Source organism: Gymnodraco acuticeps, unplaced genomic scaffold, assembly GCF_902827175.1.
Source record: "Gymnodraco acuticeps unplaced genomic scaffold, fGymAcu1.1, whole genome shotgun sequence".
Taxonomy (NCBI): domain Eukaryota; kingdom Metazoa; phylum Chordata; class Actinopteri; order Perciformes; family Bathydraconidae; genus Gymnodraco; species Gymnodraco acuticeps.
Genome location: NW_022990299.1, coordinates 1,659,309 through 1,683,952, shown reverse-complemented (window position 1 = coordinate 1,683,952; position 24,644 = coordinate 1,659,309). Strand labels below are relative to the sequence as shown.

The window sequence follows — 24,644 nt, the reverse complement described above, 5'->3', positions numbered from 1 at the left end:
CACATTAGAAGAGTGTCATTCAAATAATTTAACACTGCTAGGCTACATTGTATTAAGTTACATGGGTTAAACATTTAACATACTGCAGTGTGTTGTGACATGCTTCCAGCAAACACGTGTTGGACTTCCTAAAAAGGAATTTAGAGAAATAATCTTATAGGTTGGTTTGCCCTATGGGTTTGCGTTTGCCCCATACATCCGTGAGAATCCGTGCTCCTCACTGGCATCCTCCTACTTACTGCTCCGCCCACTATAATCCACGCTACTTCCCATTGGTTTCAAATAATAGGAAGGCATCTTAAACCAAAATCTGGTTGGTTTACGGCAATGTCAATCACTCTTCCCACAGTCGGTCTATGCAAATCAGCAATAGATGCGGAACAGGGAGAAGGAGAGCATAGCGGGCATAGGTAGAGAGGGAGCGGACGAGTGTTGCCCTTCATCATTTGAGCACAATTTTATACTTGCGTGCCCATTATTTTATTTTATCGATTAGGTTTGGGATATACACTGAACAGCTGTGAAAATGGCGCAGCCAGACACCAAGAAAGTATTCTTTGAAAACCTGTCGGGAACAGGAAAAGCCATCGCAGTGTTGACGAGCGGAGGGGATGCTCAAGGTAAACTGCCGAGTGACCGTTCTGTAGAAATGTATCATTGTGGACAGGCAAGTAGAGGGCGAAATACTTTGTCTGTATCTTGCGATGCTGTAAAGCCGCTAGGCTCCTCTTATTACAGTGTAAAACCATTGTACAGCTGCCAAATGTACCCCAGTGTAATGGTAATTCAGCCTGGCAGCACGCCAGTTAGCATGCTAACATGACATATCCTGCTAACTTGCTAACAGCATCTTCCTCTGCCATTGTATTGGTGACAGCTTTTTAGCCAAGCACGGTGAAAGCAGTTTAAAAATATGTCAAGGTCGAACTGTGACGACTTCTTCTATTCACAGACTATGAATTACTGCTAGCCTATATAACTTATGGGATAGTGTAACCATGTAATTAACTTAGTGTAATTAACTTAATTGAAGCAGCAATAGCGATGGAAGTGCAGGCCACTGCATTGCAGGTTGTGCTGGTCGACGTGCAGCTAGCAGGAGCTCAGCTGACAGGGAGTTGACAGTGCAAAATACCATGCATGTAGATTTGAGATGAGACTTGATGTTGGGGTTAGTAAGCAGTCTCTAAGTCTCTATTAGGTTCATGCATTGTCCTGTGTACGTGATGAGCTGCATACATCTCTGCTACTGTGCGTCTCCCTCAGCCGTGCTTGCGTCACAGAGGAAACCCTGGTCACGTGCCCTACGGCTCTTCTCGGTATTTGACTGAAACAGTAGTTTTAAACACCTACCACAGCTATGTCATTAATGAGCTAGCATTACATAGTAGTTTATTATACTTATATTGGCTACTGCAACTTCATGTAAAATACCATTAGCTACAACTTTTCAGTTTCATGAGTTTGACATGAATTCTGAAGGCAGAAACTAAACCATGTTAAATGAAAGCTACCAGTAACTAGGAGGAGGCATGGTATGTGGCAAAGTGACATTTTAATTAAAAAACCATTTAAGGGACTATAACCACTAGAGATCATACAAGTGTAACACATGTAAACATTGTTATATTTTATATCTCTATACAATTAGTAGTTGTAGTTTTCCAATACGTTTTCATCATAATGTAAGGAAATAAACATAAACAAATGCATTTTAGCACTGACTTTTAAAGATATATCTACCACTTTCTAATAATAGTCGTTGTTCTATTATATTGTCCCACTAAGTCATGACAGTATTCAAGCATGCAATACATTACAAACTGAAGCAGGTAAATAGACCGTAGCCACTTGCACTCACTACTATCCTGCATTAGACGGAAAATGTCAGCCATTTTATGGGTATTATAGCTCTCCTAGACTCAGGAGAAATGGATCAATCCTTGGTGCCTGGCTTTAGAATTACAATGCACTATTAGATCACACATGAACGCATTTACACGGCAAAAGCCCTTCATGGAGTTGACCTCAGAACAGACTAATGAGGCGGGCGCATGCATAACAGGAACTGAATGTCAGTGTCAGAGGGCATTGTGTAGCCTTGGCTTGATCTTGGTCTGCATGAGAAAGAGTCAGTTATGCAGATTGATAGGGCCAAACTTTCTAACTTTAAAGGTCCCATGTCATGGCATTTCGACTGATCATAATTCCATTGTTGAGGTCTACTAGAATAGATTTACATTGTTTAATGTTCCAAAATCACATTGGTTTCTCACACAGCATCTCTGTATAGTATGTGTATTCACTCTCTGTCCTAAACGGCTTGTTGGAGCTCCTCCTCTTGAGGATAGAGGAGCGGACAGTGTGAGCTGGGTTACTGGTGTCGTTTACTGGTTAATGCGTGGGGTCTGCGAGACAGCGAGACATCGCGGAACTCAGCCTGAGCACACACATACGCTCACAGCCAGGCTGTTCGCCACACAGTTCGCCACACACTCACAGCCTGAGAAAAGATAAGGCTGAGTGAGTGTTTCTCTGCGATCCCAACTCGTCTATTACCAACATTCAGGGAGCTCTATGCAAGTCAATGGGACTCCCTGATAGTTGAAAATCAACACTAAAGGTCCCCCCACTGCGTTTGATAGTGACGCCAAGGGATCCTGGTGTGTGAGGAGCTCCACGGATTGGTCCATTTGGACGTCGTTACGTCACTTAGACCAGGAAGAAAAAAATGGAAAAAGAAAAATGTCCAACGAGGCGTTCTGGGGCAAAGACAGGTCTTTTCTGTGTTAGAGTTTTACTCGCTACAGGGTGTACTTTGAGGGTTTTTGACTCTGCAGACCGTTTACATGCATTAAAAACCTTCATAACACACAAGGGGATGGTTAATAACCGGAAAAGCATGGCATGGAAGCTTTAAAAATACCTCTAAGCTCAACAAGAACCATGGAAGATAAACATTTTTGATCATCTTAAACTTGCCTTACACTATTTTCCCTCTTTTGAGCTCCTCTGTCATCTCTGACTGATTGAACCAGGCTCATTTTGAAAATAGTTATTTTATGAAACTGAAATTCCAAGTTGGTCAATGTACTCTTTCGACAATCTGGAGAAGTAAACTCCTTTCTTGTAATTACGGGGTGCTTTGTTTGTTTCTATTTGAAATGTAGGAAATACTCCAATTTCTTAATTTACTTCCCACTGGCCGTAACCTTTGTGTTGCTAAGTAACAGCTCTGCCTGGCTGCCATTGGATGTCTAGTGTTGCCCGGTTTGTGCTCAGAAAAAGAACTCAGTCCTTTCTTCTGTTTACACCTCTCTGCCAAAATCCTGTCTATCTGCTGACTCGTCCATTACTCCCACTCAGTGTTTAAGCCAACCTGTCATTGACATTCAAGTCACAGAGCACTGCCTTATTGGTAACTGAGTCCACTGACTGACCACAAAATAACTTGGGAACTGGAGGAGGAGCTGGGAAACTGTCTGACCAAAAATGTCAGTGTGTTATGAAGAGAAAATAATTGGACCTAAGCCATAGATAACATTATAAATACAGATAGGCTGCAAATACACACACTATATCTCACATTTATGACACATTAACACTTAGTTAGGGGTTTAAAGTGTATCCGCTGTAGTTCTTTGTGACTGATTTGAAATATGTCCATGCAGCAACTGTTGAACAGCCATGCAGATCAGGATTATATAATGATTTGCTTCAGTTGAAAATGTGTTTTCTCTCCTAAAGCTCACTCTGAATGAAAAGTTGTTTATTCTTAAGATAACTTTTTTTTTTCCAGGGATGAATGCTGCGGTACGTGCCGTGGTTCGAATGGGGTTATATGTTGGAGCAAAAGTTTATTTCATTCATGAGGTGAGCCCAAACTTTGTGATGATAATTGTTAAAGCCTTTTTGTAACTGCTTATAGTTTATAAATGCTTTTAAAGCCAGTCAAAGTTGGAAATCATGACGTGCGGCCACATCACAAATGACATTATAGCATACCTTTTGTGCGTACCAAATTAGGTCAACACTTTTTCAACAACAAATGTATAAGACATCTTTTTTAGCAACTATCAACTATATGAAAAGCATTTCTGTGTTTCATACTAACGCACTTTAGCTGCACTCTGAAGTGAAAGTACATCTTTGAAGGGATGTTTATTCTGACTAAGCAGATGTTAGGGGGCTTTGTCGAGGGCCCGCGTTCTGCTTACTCATCCCTGATGTGTGATCCCTGCACATCTGTGTGTGTCGTGGACCTCCTCACTCACTGTACCGTTACATAACTGACCTGAGGCTTTAGTCAGCACTCACTCCTGTCAGGTACCACAGTAATCTGTGTTCTACCACACATCACTGCAACACAAACACACAAAAGGCACCAATAAAAAAGAATGATAGTTACATTTATAGTGCATACTTCCACTATAACCCTTTTCACTTAATCCCTGAGGGCATATTATTATTCCTACAAGACAATAACATCATTTAGAGTCTATCTTTCCAGTTGTCTTATTGTTTGGAATTAGAATGTGTTTGGGGATTTCTTGAATTTATTTTCTAACAAGCTTTGTGTTTTTTAAATCAGGGGTATCAGGGTATGGTGGACGGTGGAGAGAACATAGAGGAAGCCTCATGGGAAAGTGTCTCCAGCATGCTACAAGTGGTGAGTGATTATCACGGGATGCATTTCACACCCCTAATGAAATTACTGTAGGGGATCTGGAAACAGTTCCCTGAAGACGTTTTGTTCGTCATCAGGGTGGGACCGTTATCGGCAGCGCCCGCTGTAAAGAGTTCCGCAGCCATGAGGGTCGCCTGAAGGCAGCACACAACCTGGTGCTGCAGGGCATCACCAACCTGTGTGTGATCGGAGGAGACGGCAGTCTGACCGGGGCCAACCTCTTCAGGGAGGAGTGGAGCGGGCTGCTGACGGAGCTGGTGGACCAAGGTACTGAGGAGCTGTCATCGTTACCTCTCCCTCATACTGCTTTTTCTTGAGGGTGTGCTGGAAACCCTGTGTGATGTTAGAAAGCACAGTGGTCACTTACAGATCATGTTTCCATACTGACTCACTGCAACACCTGCTAGTATTCGTGTGCATTTTTGTTTGCAAGTTTGATGTTTTGCACAACCCTCTCTTCAAAGAATGCTGCAAGAATAAGTCTTTAGACCTGGAGATTAGTTGGCATGTTTGCACTTTCTGTTCCTTTATCTCAAGCCAACGTTTTTTTGTTGTGCAAAGGGGTTTTGTTGGATGCCTTTAATAAAGTATGTGATTAATACAAGTATGTCAGTTTAAATGAATGCTCTAAAGAGACATGTTTAAGTCTTGTATAGAAGGCGATTACTAAAAGGTTTCTTAATGAGACTGTTAGATGCCTCACTGCACCACTCTATCAAACTTACATCTTTAAGCTTCCCTATAAATACCGTTATTTTCCATTATTCTGGCTGTTAACACAAAATGTCTGCTTACTATATGAGACCCTGCCTCTTCATTGTGTTGGATTTTGCACATACATTACATTACATGTTAGACGCTTTTATCCAAAGCGACTTACATACTTAATACTGTGGGCAATCCCCACAGGATGGGGTGAAGTGTCTCAGGGACACAACGACATGCTGACTGCAGTGGGGTTTGAACCTATGCCCCCCTGATCCGAACCCCAACGCACTATCCCACTGCGCCACATGCCTCCCTACATACACATTGTTCCATGTCATCTACTAAAATATGTTAGATAACTTGAGGTTGTGCTCTGCTATTGAATTATGTGATGGATTTCTCACACTTAATTTTTAATAAAAGGTGCGATTTATAACACCTTAAAATCTCGATTAAATACATTATACAGCAAAAACAAGTGCTCAGAGGACTAGGGTATAATCTGAAGAAGTTTGTATTGTAAACTGGTGTTTGTTACTGTAAATAACTGATCTCAGCAGTTCCCATTCCTGCTCATGTTTGAATATTTTGACAACAAGCTATGAGCTTGATTACTGGAAAAATTAACCCTAACGATCCTTTCAGGCTTAATTGAAGCTGATGCTGTTCAGAAGTATTCGGCCCTTCACATCGTGGGCATGGTCGGCTCCATCGATAACGACTTCTGTGGAACTGACATGACAATCGGCACGGACTCAGCTCTGCACAGAATCATCGAAGTGGTGGATGCAATTATGACAACTGCACAGAGGTGAAGAGGAGACAGAGCATTCATATTTAACCATTTATTTACACCTATAATATTTAGTGAGGCTGACAGCAATAGTATATCCTAAACTATTTTTTTCTTTTCTTTCAGTCACCAGAGAACATTTGTGTTAGAGGTCATGGGCAGACACTGCGGGTAAGAATGCATTGGATAAACTCAACATCAGATCCGAAAACATTCCTCTTAAAGCCAAACAGCGTCCACTATCACCTCTGTTTCAGTGTTCTGTCTGGGTCTTTTATTATAGCTACCTGGCCTTGGTCAGCGCCCTGGCTTGCGGAGCAGACTGGGTGCTGATACCTGAGATGCCCCCGGAGGACGGCTGGGAGGACAAGATGTGTCAAAAACTGTCTGCGGTAACACTATCTTATTTGTTCCCCGCAGTAAACCCAATGAGCCGTACTGTACAAGTGTCAACGCTATATAATGTCGACAATTACATTTTCTCTCAGAGGATGGAAAGTGTTTAGTCTCAGTTATAGTGTATTTTTTTCTGCTTTGAAACCATGCCATTGTTCTATGATTCAGACCCGTTCCAGGGGCACAAGGCTGAACATAATCATAGTTGCAGAGGGAGCCATTGACAGGCATGGAACACCTATTACCTCTGGTATAGTCAAGGATGTGAGTACCTGAGTGCAAAGGAAGGGGAAGCCAGAAGCACGGAGACCCGGCTGATGGAAATCAGGCTTCTGGTAGTTGGCATCAGGATGCTAATAAGATAATAATGCAGTGATGCCCAGCATTAAGGCCGACGGGATGCTGCTGATTACAAAGTGCAAACACATGCTGTCAGCATGAAAGAATATCATTCTCAGCTCCCTGTCAGCATCGTCTGGCCCCCGTGCTTCTGAAAGCCCACGTCGCAGCCACACTCTCAGTTTTTCTGTCATGTTGTTTCTCCACCCCCCACTGCCTCCTTATAGAACCGAGCAGGGATGAAAAGGCTGAATATCATAATTGTAGCCGAAGGGGCAATTGATCAAAACAACAGGCCCATTACCACTGAAAATATCAAGAATGTAAGTACAGACGTGTCAAAGTGTGGCCAGCCTCGACTGCCTCCTGTCTGACCTCTACTACTGTACCGCTGCCCTGGTGTGGCTTTGACTCTGTTGCTGTGTTTCTGGAGTGCTACACACTTTGTAGTTTGGTAAGATGGCTGTCACGATACTACCACTGCTGTAAAACCCTGAGCAGGTACCCTCACTAAACTCGCACCCAGATATTTATAAAGTGTCTACCTGCTACACATACTTTTGAATTTAACATTTGACTGCTTACAGAGGTTATCATCACCCTGCACTAACTGTTTTTTATTTAAAAAAGGCAAGCATTCTGTTTTCTCAGCCACTACCTGAATATTATGATTTGAATTAGCCATACTCGCTTGGGATCTTAACTAAGATCTCCCCGCTAACATGACTGAAAAATTAGAATGGCTTGCTCGAGCTTTGCTGTTTCCCCTTCTCTGAAGCTTTTTTCTACTGTGTTGGTGTTTCAGTGTTTGACGTGCGTGTTCATGTTTGTTTGCATATTCCAAAGTGAAGTTCAATCAGACATCATTTCACAGTATTACTCATTTGCATGACATACATTTGTATATGTAGGATGTGTCATTTAAATGTAACAAAGCTATAAAGTATATTGCCACAATATTTTTTCTTAGACTTAAGCATTTCCCCTCCTAGCTTGTTGTCAAATGCCTGGGTTTCGACACACGAGTGACAATCCTGGGGCATGTGCAGAGAGGAGGAACCCCGTCTGCTTTTGACCGCATCCTGGTAGGTACACCACTCTGATAATCATAATTGTTGCTTCAACCCTTATAACAAAATTGATAATACACTGATTTTCAAACCATAATATTGTCATGTTCTTTTCTTTGGCTACAATCTACATGCTTGGCCTTTAAGTTAAACACTTTTAACCTAATGTACACTTTGAGAGTGCGCTCTATTCAAGTTATTTTGGTAGTAAAAGTCCAGTTGTCCCGAGCATTTCCTGTTTAATCCTCTGTGTGTCTGAGGAGAAATGGCCCCAGGTTTTAGGTTAAGCACATTAACAGATTTATGGCTCAGCATATGAAGCAGTGCATCACAAACAGCGAGCGACAAATCTCTTCATGTTAACCACAAACCAACGAAAAAATTGGCAGAAAATAAAGATTTAGTGGAGGATCGTCTCAAATTTCACTTAATTTTGAGAAGGACAACTTTGCATGTGTACAGGAGAAACAAAGGAGGCCGATGCATTTGTGTGTGTGTGTTTTTGCTCACACAGGCCAGTCGTATGGGTGTTGAGGCTGTTCTCGCCCTTCTGGAGACCACAGATAACACACCAGCCTGCGTTGTGTCTCTGCGCGGGAACCAATCGGTGCGCCTGCCTCTGATGGAATGTGTGCAGATGGTAGGCCCTGGACCGACTGAACACAGACTAAACATTCAACACAAAACACATATTTACAAAAAATCCGGAAGCTGAGAAGAGGGGGAAATTGCAAAGCACATAAATACAAACGGTGTGAAATGACTGAATGGGGGTGGGTTAGAGGAGCCCTCGGTAATGATGACAAACAGCACAGCCCATTGGGCCTGAAGTGGCTTTAACATCCACAAGAGAGTCGTATTGTTTGAGAGGCATTCGTTTCTGGTTAATGATTATCTGAAGCATTTGGCAGGGTCACCATAACTGTCTGCTGGATGGTGATGTAATAGCAACCCATCTCCATAGAAACGCACAAAGAGGCTTTATTGTGGTACTCACATGCATGCCACTTTCGGGTTATGACAGAACTGAAGGGAAAATCTTGCCACAGTTTTGTATTATTTGCACATTTTGTGAAGTGGTTTTAGAGTACAATTCCATTACAGGTCAAACCAAGGTTACATATTAACTCTGTTATTGGCTGGAACAGATAACATATTTACTCTTAGGTTGTCTCCTTGAAAAAGAAGGGTGGCTAGTCCTTACTCTGGTATAATAACCTAAAAGATAACAATGCAAATTCCTCCAGATATTTAATCTTGGCTGATATAAATGAAACAAAATGCCTTTGCTTTTTAAGATACAGAAAGTACAGTGTGAAATAATACAAAATTAAAAACACTTGTCTCCTTTCCTTAGACTCAAGAAGTGCAGAGGGCCATGGACGGGAAGCGGTTTGAGGAGGCGGTGAAGCTTCGGGGCAGGTATGACTGACAGCTCGCTTGGACCAATCGTCACTCAAGATAGAGACATCAGTTTGATGTTGCTCAACGTAGACAGACAGGTGTACAGAGATAGTGGTGCTATTTAGAACACCACAAGTCTTGTTTATACACAGCCAAAAATGAAGCCGAAGATGTCCCTCACTATTGTTAACATGATTGTATCTGTCATGTTTTACTGCAGGAGTTTTGAAAACAACCTGAGGACGTACAAACTGCTTGCTCACCGTAAACCAGAATCCGAACTGCCAGTCGTAAGTCAACCCTTGACATTTCCTGAAAACAGTGACAGGGCTGTCGGCTCTGTTTGCTCACCCCTCACACACACAACAAGCAGAAGTATTTTCCCTCACACACACGGTAGTATTCAGCACCATGCCTGAAGATGTGTTTTTTTTTAGAAAGATACATTTTCCTCCAAGAAGCCACTGAGATGTTAAATTATTTTTAACACTATCTTAAGGTTCTGCCTACATATCATGACTCAGCTACTGCAGTGGTGATGCGCCGTGCTGATGCTATTTCCAGAAAAGTCTTAAACTAAACAAATCTTATGTACTGAGTAGAGTACTCCTGTAAATAATGAGTCTTTCTCTAGAAACAGATGCATCAAAGCCCGCTGGTTATGCCGGCATCCATCAGATAAAGTGTCCTGCTGTTAAGCGTAAAATAAGGTGCCTTGTAATGATGGCCACCAGTAAATAACAAACTGTTTCCAACCGCCTGCTGTGTAGCCCATAGCTGTAGTGATACGCTTCACAGGAGGCGCAGGTGGCTCAGTGTCGGCCTGTCGTGCGGGGGCCGTCAGATGACACCTGGCTCCCCACTGAGGGATGACTTGTTCAACCCTGCCAGGAGCTGCGGCCGCCTGCTGCTGCAGCTCCAAATGAGGCAGCTCAGACTGAAGATCAGTGAAGTGTAGCGGCAGCGCGGCGGGCTCCATGCTGCGGAGCTCGCCTCATGGCTTGGCTCCCTCTGCCTCTGTGATAATGACCACTGTAAGCCCAGCATGCGGCTGAGAGCAGAGCAGAGAAGCAGTTATCGATTCGCTCCATCAGCTGTCCTCCAACTACAACACACTCTCTCTGTTTTGTGTTAAGTCACATTTGATGTTTGTTTTTCTGCCCACAGAGCAACTTTAATGTGGCCGTGTTGAATGTTGGGGCCCCTGCAGCGGGCATGAATGCTGCCGTGCGTTCAGCCGTCAGGGTGGGCATCTCTGAGGGCCACAAGATGTTTGCTGTCAGCGATGGGTTTGAGGGATTCTACAAAGGGCAGGTGGGTACTAAATCACTCGTTTACTGGTACATGATTGCCTGTATAATTTAGACCACTTTGCTTTTTACTCAAAACCTTGTAGGGAAGTAATCGCACTTAAATGATCTACCGTAATAGTAAGATATTGTGTACTACTTCATATTTACATCATGCTGGAGCAGACATTACAGTCACATTTAGGTCCCTGAATGAAGAACAATCTTGGATACCCAGGAGATAATCTGTCCAGATTAATGTAAACCAATTTCCCACACTGACTTTCCCTCCTCTGCCAAAGTTGACACAGTACCACAATAAACTGATAGAGGGCAACGTAATATCCAAACTGTTAAACCACTTCAGAGAAAACAGTGAATGGGATTCTCATCTGATTTTGCTGAAGGGAAAATGTTACATTCTGGATTAAAGGTTAATGCAGACAGCAGATGGAGTCTTTGAGTGAATCCTGTTCTGTGTTGCTGTAAATCGAGACATCCGTAAGTGGTAGAACCGGTTCTCACACTCCTCCCTTATCCTCCTCTGACCGTTTCCCTATTGAAAATCCTTAAATCCCCTCCGTCCAAAATTGGCTAATTCAATGAACAGCACTCAACAAACGATCTGATCATTAATCTTCATCAAAATGTCCCCAATCTCACCGGTCAGTTAAACATCCAGCGTGGGCTCTGGCAGCTGAAATCAGGCTGTGCCAAGTGACCCTCAGCAGATTAGACCAGCGGGAGTAATGGATTTCTATACTTCAGTGCTCTGGGACTCTCTGCTCTGATACACACCTTCTTTTTTGAACCGGTCCAGTTCCCCTGCTAAGGGAACGTGTCCAGAAAATGAACCCTCTTTCTACCAATGTCTCTCCGCTTTAGCCATTACAGGATGTTGCAGTGTGTCAATGTTAGGGATACATTTGAATGCTATAGGAATTTAAAACATGATGTGATGCTGTCGTCTCCCCCTCAGATAAGGGAGATTAAATGGGCTGATGTCGGAGGATGGACAGGGCAGGGTGGATCTCTGTTGGGAACCAAAAGGTAAAGTCTTGATATTTATCTCTGATTGAAGATGTGCCATTACTGCTGCACATTTCACCCCTTATACGCTTATTGGGGGAGTTTTCCTTTTCCTTTAGTGCGTTTTATATAGTTTTTTTTTTGCACAATAGGGCCTCTTTAAAGGCCACATCCACAGCTATATACTTTGCAACAGTTAAAATGTTTTCACATGCACTAAAAACTCATGTCCTTTTTTCAGAACACTTCCTGCAAAGCATGTTGAAAAAATTGCTGAGCAGATGCGAATGAACAACATAAATGCACTCCTAATTGTCGGTGGATTTGAGGTATGTTTAAAGCTTTGCCCTTGCTAGGCTAATGAGGCTACATTATTCACCTTTACTTTTCATAGGGTTTTTAACTCTAGAAAAGGAATTACAGAAGAGCTAAGGCTATATTACATATCTAGCATTATCATTAGAATACTCATACAATTAGAAATGACAAACTGTTCAGGCACTAATTATACTGTGAGATTTCCATATGTAAACTATAAGAAAGTGAACACTGTGATGCTGATTCTTTCCATCATGCTTATCCCATTTAATGTCAGCACACCACCATATGGCTCCTTACGTAGTCATCTTCATAATCATGCTTCAAAGTCATTTCTCTGTCAAAACGCAGAACAGCATAAAGTTGCTTCACTGTTGATTTCCAGTGAATGAATAGTGAAGCAGTAACTGAAACATATTGTGATGAGGATGATTTTAATTGAAATGGAGAGCACCTGCTTTTCTTCCAGCCATTTCACACCCTCCTGTTTAGACGTTCACCAGCTTTATTTTTCTGTGATAAATGCAAGTAAATGATGTGTATGTTTGACTGTGTGAGAGTATGCGGAGTGGTATCTGTCTGTTTCGCTGCTGTCCGTTGTGATAGACTTGGCTCCTCCCCTTGGCACCCTCCACTTTTGTCTGTCCCTTCCTTGTGGCAAGTAGCATCTTTTCAACCAAACCCACCTGCCAAACTCCTCGCAGACACTAAAGCCCCTTGGCTCTGCCCTGCAGGCCTTCCTGTCACTGCTGGAATTGATAACGGCTCGCGGGAAATATGACGAGTTCTGCGTGCCCATGGTCATGGTCCCAGCCACTGTCTCCAACAATGTGCCGGGCTCAGACCTCAGCATCGGCGCTGACACGGCTCTGAACGCCATCACTACTGTAAGTGATGGGGCTGGCAAGCACAAGTAGTTGACCTCAGCAACACACAGATGGACAACAAACACACACGCAAGCAGACAAAAACTCACGTAGCGAGCCAGCCAATCAAGAGGGGAGATGACGCACACTCTAATTTGACCAGTCTCTCAACCATTTGGAGAAAATGACATCTGTTTTCCACAACTGGAATAACACGGCACTTAAACATCACAAATTCAGACGGACAAAATGAGTCACGTCTGTACTAGTGCTGCACAATCAAGTCAAATTGGATCAAAATCACAATAAGGAGCAGTGCAATATTAAGTAAAGGCAAAATATGTGAATATATCATGTTTTGTATATAAAAATAAAATGAAAACCTTGTTTGTTGCAAATCCTCCTTTAAAAAAAAGCACAGCATGATCATTTCTAATATATTTTTTTAAATGATAATGTCAAAATCATATCCTGGTTGCAATATCAGTCAAATTAGTCTTACTTTTTCCAAATGGTGCAGCCCTAGGTTGTTCTGTGAGGCTGGTAAAGAGTAGCGTGCCTCCCTTCCCTACGGTCTCAGGTGAGTACGCGAGCGACAGCCTGCAGGCATGCTGTGAGGTGCACGAGTGCCGTGGCCGCCATGCTTGCTCTGCCTGCTCTGCCTGCTCTGCCTGCTCGACTTCCTGTCTGTGTCCTCCCACATCATTCACACCCAGATTGAGTTTAGTGGTCTCTAGAGAGCACAGACTAACACCCTGTAGTATAGTTAACATGCGCTGTATCTGCATTAGTGATCATATTCGGCAAGCTTGATGTTCTTTATGCGTGGAATATGTAAGAAATCTGACTAAGGAACCAGCGCAAATACAAACGGAGAGCATTTCTGAGCAGGACTCTTCGTCTTCTTCATCCTCATCTTATGTATGCAGACGGTGCTCGTCTTGCTTGAATATTACCTTCCACATCAGATATGTACGTCATATGGATGTCCTTTTTAAGTTCACAAATACACAGACCCCCGCCCCATCTTTTCTCAACCTTTCTTCTATCTCTTCCATCATCTTCCTCATCATGTTCCCCCACCTTCTGTGGCTCCAATCCGCCACGCCTTCCTCCTCCTTCTCTTTCTACTCCATCTCTCCATTCACGCTTCTGTCCTCCCGTCCTTCCTGCCAAAGGGAAGCCATAGCCGCTATCACACGGAAAGAGCCGGAATGGCCGGACACGCTCCAGCAGACTGAGAGATTCACCTCTCTGACTAACGTGTTTTTCACACACTGCCGCTTCAGGCCTTTGAGAGTCTGCTGCAGCTGTATGAGGCGCGCACTACCTATGAGGAGTTTTGCATCCCGATGTGTATGCTGCCTGCCACCATAAGTAACAATGTGCCGGGCACAGATCTAAGTATCGGGGCAGACACGGCCCTCAATGCCATCGTGGAGGTAAGGCAGTGGAACCGCCGCCAGCTCAAACTTTAACCGCTTTGTTAAAGATGCTAATGCATGAGGATGACATTAACACATGATATCCAGAGTCATTGTCAACAAATTGTCTTGGTGCAAAAGCAGATGCGCAGTAAAGGGTTGCATTAGTATTTGCTGCAGCTCTTTAGATGCATCTATCCATTACTGTGATAATAACCTAATATTAATCCCAGCTCTAATGTTAGCCTAACTGTAGTTCTACATTAACCTCAGTTATAACTTTTTAAACCAAACACTGCATATCCGTGAAATTGGGGCACTCCACGCATTTACACATTTGAACATGAAGCCTGTTTTACAAAGTGCAGGCGTTAGAATGTAGAGACATTGACATCTAAAAAGGCATGATGCTATAAATTGACATTGTGGGACGTGTTAGATAAAACACTGCTAGATTACTAGTCTGCAATTTTGAACATCTCGTCCTCTGCTGCCTTGATTCTTAACCTTTTTTCTTTAATTAAAATCATGAAATGTACCAATTATTTTGAAGTGGAATGCTAAATGATTGCCCTTTTTAATATAGTTATAGCATCAATAACTCTGGAGATGTTGCTGACATCACAGACACCAGATATCAAACTGATTAATGGACGTTTTTTTTACTGCAAGTAAAGTAACGTTTATTTTTACCACTGTATGTGCTCTCTCATCCTAATGCAGGATTCCAGTCTTACTGGTGAAAGCAGCATTATAGCCTGACTTTGCCTGAACTGTTTAAATAAATCAGGCTGCAGATTAAGAAATGAGCATGCCAGCCTTGTAACTAGTGTCTTGCTATTGTTTTCATATGTGGAATGTATTTTTTAACCTCTTATCATTAAACGTATAACCTTGCTGATTAGATGTGGACACTCTCACATATGCCTTCTCATAAAGCCTAGCCTGTAAAAAAATCCTCTAACATATACTGACATTCTGAGCTTTTGCATGTGTCAGACTTGTGACCGCATCAAGCAGTCGGCCAGCGGCACCAAGAGACGCGTGTTCATCATCGAGACCATGGGGGGCTACTGCGGCTACCTGGCCAGCGTGGGGGGTCTGGCTGCAGGAGCTGATGCTGCGTATATTTATGAGGAGCCATTTGACATCAAAGACTTGCAGGTACCTTAATTCCTTAACTCTCCATAAAGTCCCTCACGCATCACCTCTCTTCATCCACAAGAGGGCACTCACTCTTATTTCTGTGATGGCTTCGACTCTACCATGCCATCTGCTGGTCAACAATCACATTTCCTTTGTCCCCCCACAGGCCAATGTGGAGCATTTGACAGAGAAAATGAAGACCAGCATTCAAAGAGGACTGGTCCTCAGGTAATGTAATGACTGTAAAAGGAAAAATAAGATATAACATAACTGGTGTTCTGCTGCTGGATCACCTTTAATCCTGTATTTATAGCCCTCAGTATTTGATTTTAAGCTGTTTGTGTCGTAAACAGATTCAGTGTTGATGTCATCTCTTGGACATTTTGCACTGCTGCTCTAATGTCACAATAACATGGACTTAGGGAGGAAAGAGGCTGATGTTTAACTGCTTTTATTTCACTCTGTGTGTGTGTGTAGGAATGAGAACTGTAATGAGAACTACACCACAGACTTTATCTACCAGCTGTACTCTGAAGAAGGCAAAGGAGTGTTTGACTCCAGGAAGAATGTGCTGGGACACATGCAGCAGGTAGACACACTGGTTATAATAGTTCATACTGAATACATATGAGCATTCCCTTCTCTAGCAGTGCAAAGAGTTACTTTTCAAAGGGGCTAAGAAAGATTTAATAACATTTTTGTCATTGTTTGTATCATAAATATGCATATCGCTATTATTTTTTGTTATGTTTTGGCTTTGTGTGTCTGGAGATTAGCACAGACAAAACTGGATCAAACAGAACTTTGATGATCCCCAAGTGGAAAATGGTGTTTGCCTGTAGCAAGTAATGTGATGTATAAAAAACAAAAAATTAAAATCTAGCACAACAACCTAACAAATACATCATCTACATTTCCTCTGTGTATAAATCTGGCCTCAGTCTTATAATGCCAATTTCCCACCCAAACTAAAAGCCTAGACAGACTTGGAAGGGCATCTCCAAACTGTTTATTTAACAATACACGTTCAAACACCTCCAACCAAATATAACTGTGGCAATGTTCTTGTTGAGGTTCTAAGTCAAAGTCCAACTCAAAATACATTCTTCTTAAAACAGCTGTATAATACACTTGAAAGCAAAAAACAAGTCCAATGTCACTGCACAAAAAATATATAATCCAAGGGAAACACACATTTGCAAAAGAAGGAAATTATCCAAAAAACAAGTGACTCACCGGCCGCTGAAAAGGGAAACAAATGTATACTAAAGCTGGGCTTTTGCTGCTCCATCCCCCCTGAGGTCACACCATCACTTGGAGCAAACAGTGAAAACAACCCAAATGTACCAAATTCCCTCCAGCAAGCTACCAGGCTTCCTCTTTTCCTCTTTTCTTAAACACACAAATCCTTCTCCCTTTGCTCCCCAGGGCCCCGCCCCCTTTCCTCACTTGAATTTGTCTGCACACCTGATTAGTACCTACAGGGAGTTGACAGGTTAAAGCAGTATGATATACAAAACATCATTAAAAAAGGTTACAGACATGTCCATGCTGATTTTCAATGCGAGCAATACGGACATAATGCACCAAAAGACCTACAGTCTGAAACTGAAAAATCTAGCAAACAATCGTGATCTTGACGTGGGCTGGGAAAAAATCTGACAAAATTATTTTATTAATTTTTTTTAAAGGGAGGAGCACCGTCTCCATTCGACCGTAACTTTGGAACCAAGATCTCTGCCAAGGCGATGCAGTGGGTCACCAAAAAGTTGACTGAGACATTCAGACAGGGTAAGGGTTTACATTCCATGTTTGCATTAGTGAGAGAACCTGTGGTAGATGACCCTTCCTCCCTACAGACGAGAGGTGTGACTGTTGTGAAGGAGACCTTTAGCAAGACCTGTCATGGAGTCACTGTCTGTATTTTTGTTATCTCAAAGGATTGACTGTATTGTTACCATAAGCATAATGTACTTACAAACGGAAACACTAACTACTAACCGTGAGTAATGTGTGTTCTGATAAGCACTCTGCATGTGTATAAAGGCTACAATTAAAGTCAAAACTCCTCTTTGTTTTTTATGTCTATTTCCCATTCACATGGATGGCATAAGATGAAGGTAAATCATTTTTTGCTGGCTCCATGACCATCTCCATCTATATATAGCTCCATGTCCCTGTCTGTCTTTCCCATTATTCTGCCACAGTATAGATCCACATAAGCACTTGTGGGGTAAAGCTAGGACTCGTTAGCATTGCTACCAGTCTGTGTCTATGATGTCACACATTTAGCACTAGCCACCATGCTACACTGTTTCCAGTCATTTGAAACTGTATAACTGGAAATAGCTATAAGGGTATTGTCCTGCTTTCCCCCACATTTTCTTCTCTTTCTTTGATGCTTTATGTTGCCTCAGTTGCTTTTGTGTTTAGATGAGTCCTCCTTTACTAGCAATTAGGTAGAAGAAAAGTCACCACCACCGTTCCGTGCTTGTGTACGTTTGCAACCAGCATCCTGTGTTCACACCTCTGACGGCTATGGATTTTCCCTGCAGGCCGAGTGTTTGCTAACACCGAGGACTCCTGCTGTCTGCTGGGGATGCGGCGCAGGGCTCTGGTCTTCCAGCCCGTCGTACAACTCAAAGACGAGACAGACTTTGTGTACGTATCGCGGCAGAGCTTGAACTTAGAGACACTTAAGACATTTTCACATTAACGTTGGCTAAACCAACATTAATTGGTGCCAAAACTAAGATGACTTGGATGATATTGTTATATTTGATCCATCAGTGATGGAAACATACCAGTTTTAACATGCAGATTCACTCGAATATCACATTGAATTCAAATGTTCATAGGCTTTATTGTCATATGCGCACATTTCTTTCCGATTTATTTTGTGTTTTCCCCAAAAATGAAAATGATTGTTGCTACATTTGTTTCCACAGTCACAGGATCCCTAAGGAGCAGTGGTGGTTGAAGCTGCGTCCCCTGATGAAGATCCTGGCGAAATACAAGACGAGCTACGACGTGTCGGACTCCGGCCAGCTGGAGCACGTCATACGCAACCGGCCCAAAGAGTCGGACACCTCGGTAGCCATGTGAAGATACGGTGGCCCCCAAAGTCCAGTCAGTCTGAGGCGTGTGTCGTAAAAGAGCTCCAGTAATAACCCAAACCTCCGTCGCTATTCAGCCAGTGTTAATTTCCTGTCTCTATCATTTCCCCCCAATGTCAGTCGTCTCTGTTTGGTCTTGAAATGAACTGTAATCTCGCCTCAGCAGTGCTCCTAATACTAAACACACACACACACACACACACACACACACGCAGCAGTCCCGCCATACATCTCTGTGTCCTCGTTGCCCTGGATGTTTAGTGTCACCGCTGTTAAAAATTGCACTTTCTCCGAGAATAGACCCTGTATCTGAAGTAAGACAGGGTGTGTATCTGCCTATAGAACCAGTGTGAGGTTCAGCATATTTATGTGAGACTGATGCAATACAGTTCTAACGCTGCGAGTCAAAGGAACTGCGTGCTGTGCTTTACACTGAAACTAATATTTATCTTTATAAAATTGTTTATTATTTTGCTCGTAAACATGGACATATTATTAACTGTAGGCACTGCTGTACTAAGTAGCTGTCTGTCCTATTGCACCAACAAGTTCAATGTGTAAGAGACTAATGTTTCCCACAGAATAAAATCAGACTTGAGAAGTGTACCCTCTGATAAGAGTCACTGGATTTATTTTTTGAACACCTGAACACATACGGTTTTCTAGTTTTAGGGTTGGGTCAGATTATGTAGTCAAAATACATGGCACATTTTGTAATGATGTAATCCATTGGACTACAAAAGAAAACCAAAATGAATACCTTTGGATTATTTAACATTTTTGTTTAAATAACCTTATGTTCATTCTTTAATTCATTTCACGTTCCACACATATTATTTATTTATGAAATATCTGAAAATAATAATAAATTGTTCTGTCCCCTTAGTTTTGGTTGTTATTATTATAAGTTTCACATTTTTTTTAAATGACTTCAGTTTTGATTACATCTTTAAAATACAATCCTCGACAGCTTTTTTACATTTTTCTAAATGTAATCTGGGCTGATTATATTATTTGTTTTAAGTAATCTGATTACGCTAACCCTATCACATGATTTATGTCACATGTGATCATTTACCATTAGTGCTGTGCATCATTTGATACACATTTCCAAATATTCAACCAGTGATATTTGGGTAACTATTGGATCTTATCTAAAATGAGAAATCACAATTTCCCCAATACTTTGGCCAACAACATCGTAAACAATCTAACCAGCCATTGAAGGACCACTGGGTCTGGGGCCTCACTGGGTCTGGGGCCTCACTGGGTCTGGGGCCTCACTGGGTCTGGGGCCTCACTGGGTCTGGGGCCTCACTGGGTCTGGGGCCTCACTGGGTCTGGGGCCTCACTGGGTCTGGGGCCTCACTGGGTCTGGGACCTCACTGGGTCTGGGACCTCACTGGGTCTGGGGGGCCAGTGATCCTGGGCCCCTGTTTAAAATGACTGTTTACAGTTCCTTATGGAAAGACAATCAGACACCACAAACACACACAGACGGCATTGTTTGTGTTTTTCTTGTTTCTCTTTCAGTCTGGGTTTCTTACTGGTGGAGCAGCAGGGTGCCTTTTGCATGTCTGTGTCCAGGGGCCAATTGTAATCCATCCATATTAAGACAGGATAAAAACACTTTAAGCAGCAAATTAAAACACATCCATTAATATAATTTCAATTAGTCTCAAGATATTTATTTATTTATAATTTGCAAAACAAGGCACCCCTGAAGGGACTGAATAACAAGAGAAAATATGCCAATAGGATTACCTCTATAGACATCAGGGATTACATGCTGGAAGGAAATACAGTGAAGCATTTTGTGATTAATGCAATGTTTCAATTACTTGGCACCACCTTAACCTTGAGAAAGTTGACTAATTATTTATATAAAGATCCCTCCCAGACTCCCCTGGTGCTGGTGTCCTCATGTTCTCTAACATCCAGCAGGTGGAGGCAGTGCACCATCACATCTCCAGTGTCGGGTTCATCGGGTGCATTATGACACGGGTTCCCTCCATCAGCTGCTGTCCACTTCTTCTCCTCACAAACCACTGTATGGTGGTTTATTAGTAAAGCAGATTAAGAGTGTGTGGCCTTGTGTGAATGTGCATGTGTCCATCGCCATAATTAGGAATTAATCTTATCATTTGAAAGACATTTCTATTTCCCATGGGTGTATTAATTGTGTATACGTGTAATTGGGCTGATTTCTCCTGCCTAAATGGACTTTTTCCCTGTTTTAACTGCGAGTAATTACATGCATATATGGCCGGGTTGAGGCCATCGCTTAGCGACAGCGCGTTGACGGGAAATGTAATTTGAAGAAAAGGCTACCTGAATCACCTTAACTCCCAGCAGAGCATCCTAGAATAATTATCATCCTTAAGTTAAAGCAGTGTGGTTAATTCAGCTGCACACCCACGCCTCCGCACAGAAAGATGCCTGCCATAGCTATAATTTCCTCGGACCCCAATGGGCACATGGTTCATTGTTGAAGCTTTTTCATGTTGCCGGCTTTCTCTCTGAGCATGAAATTAGTAAAGCCAATAATTTGGGTTGATTTAGGTATGCAAGAGGAGCCTGTGGGGTCATATACCCATAGGTAATCAATACTAATTACCATTTCATTTCTCCCCCTTGCTCCTTTTTCTTCTAGAATCGCATGCGAATCTGATCTCATTGGACTGATTAAAGGTTGCAAATGAAGGGTCCTCACTCCCTGATACTCATCAAAGGCCAACAACACGCTCGGTAACTTTGTCTTCATTTAATTCTACATTGTCTTCAGACAAGGTCCCAATTACAAGCTTGCAGTGAATCTCCAAAAAAGCCTGCACACATTGACCTTTTTAGATTAAAAGCACATTCTCTTTCTCTCACGGAGTCCCATACAGTCCAATTTCCTTTCTAATGAACCACGGAGGTTTCTCCTGCTATAATAACTGCCGAAGAGCAACATAAGATTATAAAGGTATTGTGATAACAATGGCAATGTGAGCCAATAAATCCTAGCTGGCTGAGATTGAAGAAAGGCAATATTTTTTTCTCTCAAAATGAATCACATTTATGACATTCTGAATGAATATTTATGAATAAATAAATCCATGCAAAAATAAACGAGCACATAATACATTCCAGGAGAGATGAGAAAGCGCAGAACAGCAGCAAGGTATAGATTTTAGATATGAGTCACTGCAGTCCCCAATGACTGCATCGAAAACGTATACTTTGATGGAGCTGGTTCCCAAATAAAACGAGCGAACCACATGACCTGTTTCCAGACATTGGATAAGGGATTTGATCCACCTCGCACACGAGAGTAGCTCTGGCTTAAAACAAGCCCAGTGAGTCGCACTCCAATTTAGACTTCCCACAATCCAGCAGGCGAGTGCAGAAACACTCGTATGAGAATCTCCCTTTGACAATTAAGACACCCATGGAGGCATGGAAAGCTCTCAATTCCATTAGCCTCTGTGCTGTTTCACTCTATCTGTCCACTGAGCCCTAACTTACTTATTAGTACAAGTCTGCCGTATTTTGTTAGGGAAGCGATTAGTGAAATCTACATGAAAAGGCAATTTCCCTCTTCTTTTCTTTCCCTTCACTCTCACACTTCATTGGGATCAGACAGATGTAAAGAATGACATTGGAGCACTAATGAAGCTCGCTCTGCATCATTTCGGATGTTATTCTATGGACGGAAGTGTCTTTATTTACTCGTTTCTGCGTAATGGAACATTCAGGAGTTGGTCAAAAAGACATTGGGGCTTTTTTAACCAGAAGCTTGCAGCATTGGCTGGCAGTCAGCTCAGAGACTGCAGCTCCACTTTGATGTATTGGAGTTAATATCTTCCTGACATTTCTCAGGACAGATTTTCATCACTGGATTCATCTGTACTTTTGAGGCTATGTGATAAATGAATCAGGACATTCATTTTCCTTCCCTCGTCTCCGGCTTGTGCCCAGAGAAGACGTGTGCATGAGTAAATATGGATCTACTGTTGGCTGTGAATCTTTTTAGGGGTGTGCATGTGTGTGTGTTTCCATATTCAACCCCAGTGTGCCTGAGCAAGCGGGAGTCTGAAGCGAGTGTACTTGCGACACGAAATAGACGGTGGCATTAATGTAACTGACATTAATTTGACAGAGCGCTCACTAACATGCAAAGTCACTCACAGTTCATAATAATAATAATATTAACTCGGCATTAACATGCAAGGCTGTCTGTTGCACCAGATGCCGAGTGTTTATGAGAGCGGGTGCTGCAGCCTGTCTTTCTGGGCCACGAGTGTGGCTCGTGGCTCGAATATGCACAACAAGAAAAGCCTCATTCTTGCTGTCTGAGCATCACGGTGGGACTGAAACTCCTGCAGGGAGACACCGCAGCATTCTCAGAATAGCTAAAGGCAAGCAGTGTAAAGGTGATAGTTTAGAGAGCAGGTTTAGACATAAAACCTGTCTGTCACTGCACAGCATATATAGCTTTTTCAACTTGATCAACTGCTTGCTTGCCCTTGAGCTGAGCAGCACACACGCACGCGCGTACACACACACACACACACACACACACACACACACACACACACACACACACACACACACACACACACACACACACACACACACACACACACACACAAATATATAGCAGGTGTAGCCAGTGGAAAAGCTGAAGGCTATTTAGTCCCAACCATTAACACTAATCAAAAACCACTTTACCTGATAAGAACTGCAGTGGCCATCCACCAACTACAGTCACCCGCATCCCTCTTAGCTAATATTGACCGGGCTTAAACAAGGTGCCACCAGTAGGGACCATGAAGGTGATGAAGAGATTCGGGTGAGAGTGCTAATTCTTAGCAAAGCGGAAGAGGGACAGCTCAATTGCTGACCTGGATGATTAGTCTGTGACAGATTGCTAAAGATTGTGTCCCAAACGGGTAAGAACGCAATTACAACACATATATAAAACATGCCCCCGCACGGAGAGACACAAAAACATTGACGCAAGACACAGTGAGGCCAAATAAGTAGTGCCAGAACAGAAAATAACATGCAAAGTTAACACACACACACACACACACACACACACACACACACACACACACACACACACACACACACACACACACACACACACACACACACACACACACACACACACACACACACACACACACACACACACACACACAGGCCTATACAGTATGGATTGGGCATTGACCAAAGCTCATGAAAGATGCAGTTATGCAGATGGAGTCAGCATGAGTGAACGCAGGCCATAGGGGGCTGGTGTGGGGCAGCACAAAGCTTCCCCCCCCCCCAGCTCAGCGGTCAGCTCTTCCAGGCGACAGGAACCTTCTGGTGTCGCATTTAATCACACAAATACAATAGTGCTTAGTGTACAGTTCATAAGCAAGGATTTTGAAAAATAAATATTCCAATCAAGAAGATGGCGACAATACTGATATAAACAAACGCTTACTTTCATTAACCTCCAAGTAAAAAGTAGGAATTTGGGTTGGAAGTTAAGTTCTTAAAGCGGCTATATTCAATATCTTCCTATTAACAACAGAGGATATGACTCCTTGTGTGTGAAAAGACACTGGTAGTGATAAACCCACAGATAATTGCCACTTGACTCTGCAGTTTCCTTCAGCTTTGCAGAGCTTTATAGCACCTTTAAGCTAACTCAGTTTTCACTTTTCAGCTCGCAGCCGGTCTCATGTTTTTTTTAATGAAGTATGCAGCTGTTCCCAACACAACAAAAAAATACACTTGGTACATTAAGGTGACCAGATTTTCAAAATTAAAACCGGGGACATTTTGAGTTTTGCGGTCAATATATCATTAACGTATCCAATTTTCTTCACTGTTAAAGAAAAAAGGGGGACAATTCTGGGTCAATGTAATTCGAACATTTGAACTGTTGGATACAAACAGAAGGACGATAGCTCATATATGAGACTTCAGGTATTTTATTTTGAAACTGTACATCAGATTGTCCAGATTCTCTCTGAGTGATTAGATGGGGTGCCCTGCTATCACCCTGAAGTGAAATA

The 24,644-nt window shown here is 42.5% G+C and overlaps 1 protein-coding gene across 11 annotated transcripts; it reads left to right on the top strand.

The window, feature by feature from the left end:
- The first annotated feature begins 362 nt into the window (after positions 1–362).
- On the top strand, positions 363–23,150 carry pfkpa (phosphofructokinase, platelet a). 11 transcript variants are annotated; one of them, XR_004569593.1, is made up of 24 exons: positions 363–620; positions 3,800–3,873; positions 4,592–4,669; positions 4,765–4,954; positions 6,041–6,206; positions 6,315–6,359; positions 6,472–6,580; positions 6,753–6,848; positions 7,916–8,008; positions 8,508–8,633; positions 9,351–9,415; positions 9,618–9,687; positions 10,565–10,711; positions 11,666–11,736; positions 11,957–12,044; positions 14,189–14,341; positions 15,323–15,487; positions 15,636–15,697; positions 15,947–16,058; positions 17,161–17,260; positions 17,584–17,589; positions 18,025–18,130; positions 18,418–18,796; positions 23,127–23,150. XR_004569593.1 is itself a non-coding variant. In XM_034222600.1 (23 exons), exons 1-23 carry the CDS (start codon positions 527–529, stop codon positions 18,572–18,574), a joined length of 2,373 nt encoding a protein of 790 aa, XP_034078491.1. In that variant the 5' UTR covers positions 363–526; the 3' UTR covers positions 18,575–19,199. The 11 variants fall into 11 exon arrangements, 10 of the variants coding, with proteins under 10 accessions (XP_034078491.1, XP_034078492.1, XP_034078489.1 ...); XM_034222600.1 differs by lacking the exons at positions 6,753–6,848; positions 23,127–23,150 and adding an exon at positions 7,151–7,246 and having other exon boundaries at positions 18,418–19,199; XM_034222601.1 differs by lacking the exons at positions 6,753–6,848; positions 14,189–14,341; positions 23,127–23,150 and adding exons at positions 7,151–7,246; positions 12,768–12,920 and having other exon boundaries at positions 18,418–19,199.
- Positions 23,151–24,644: the final 1,494 nt, after the last annotated feature.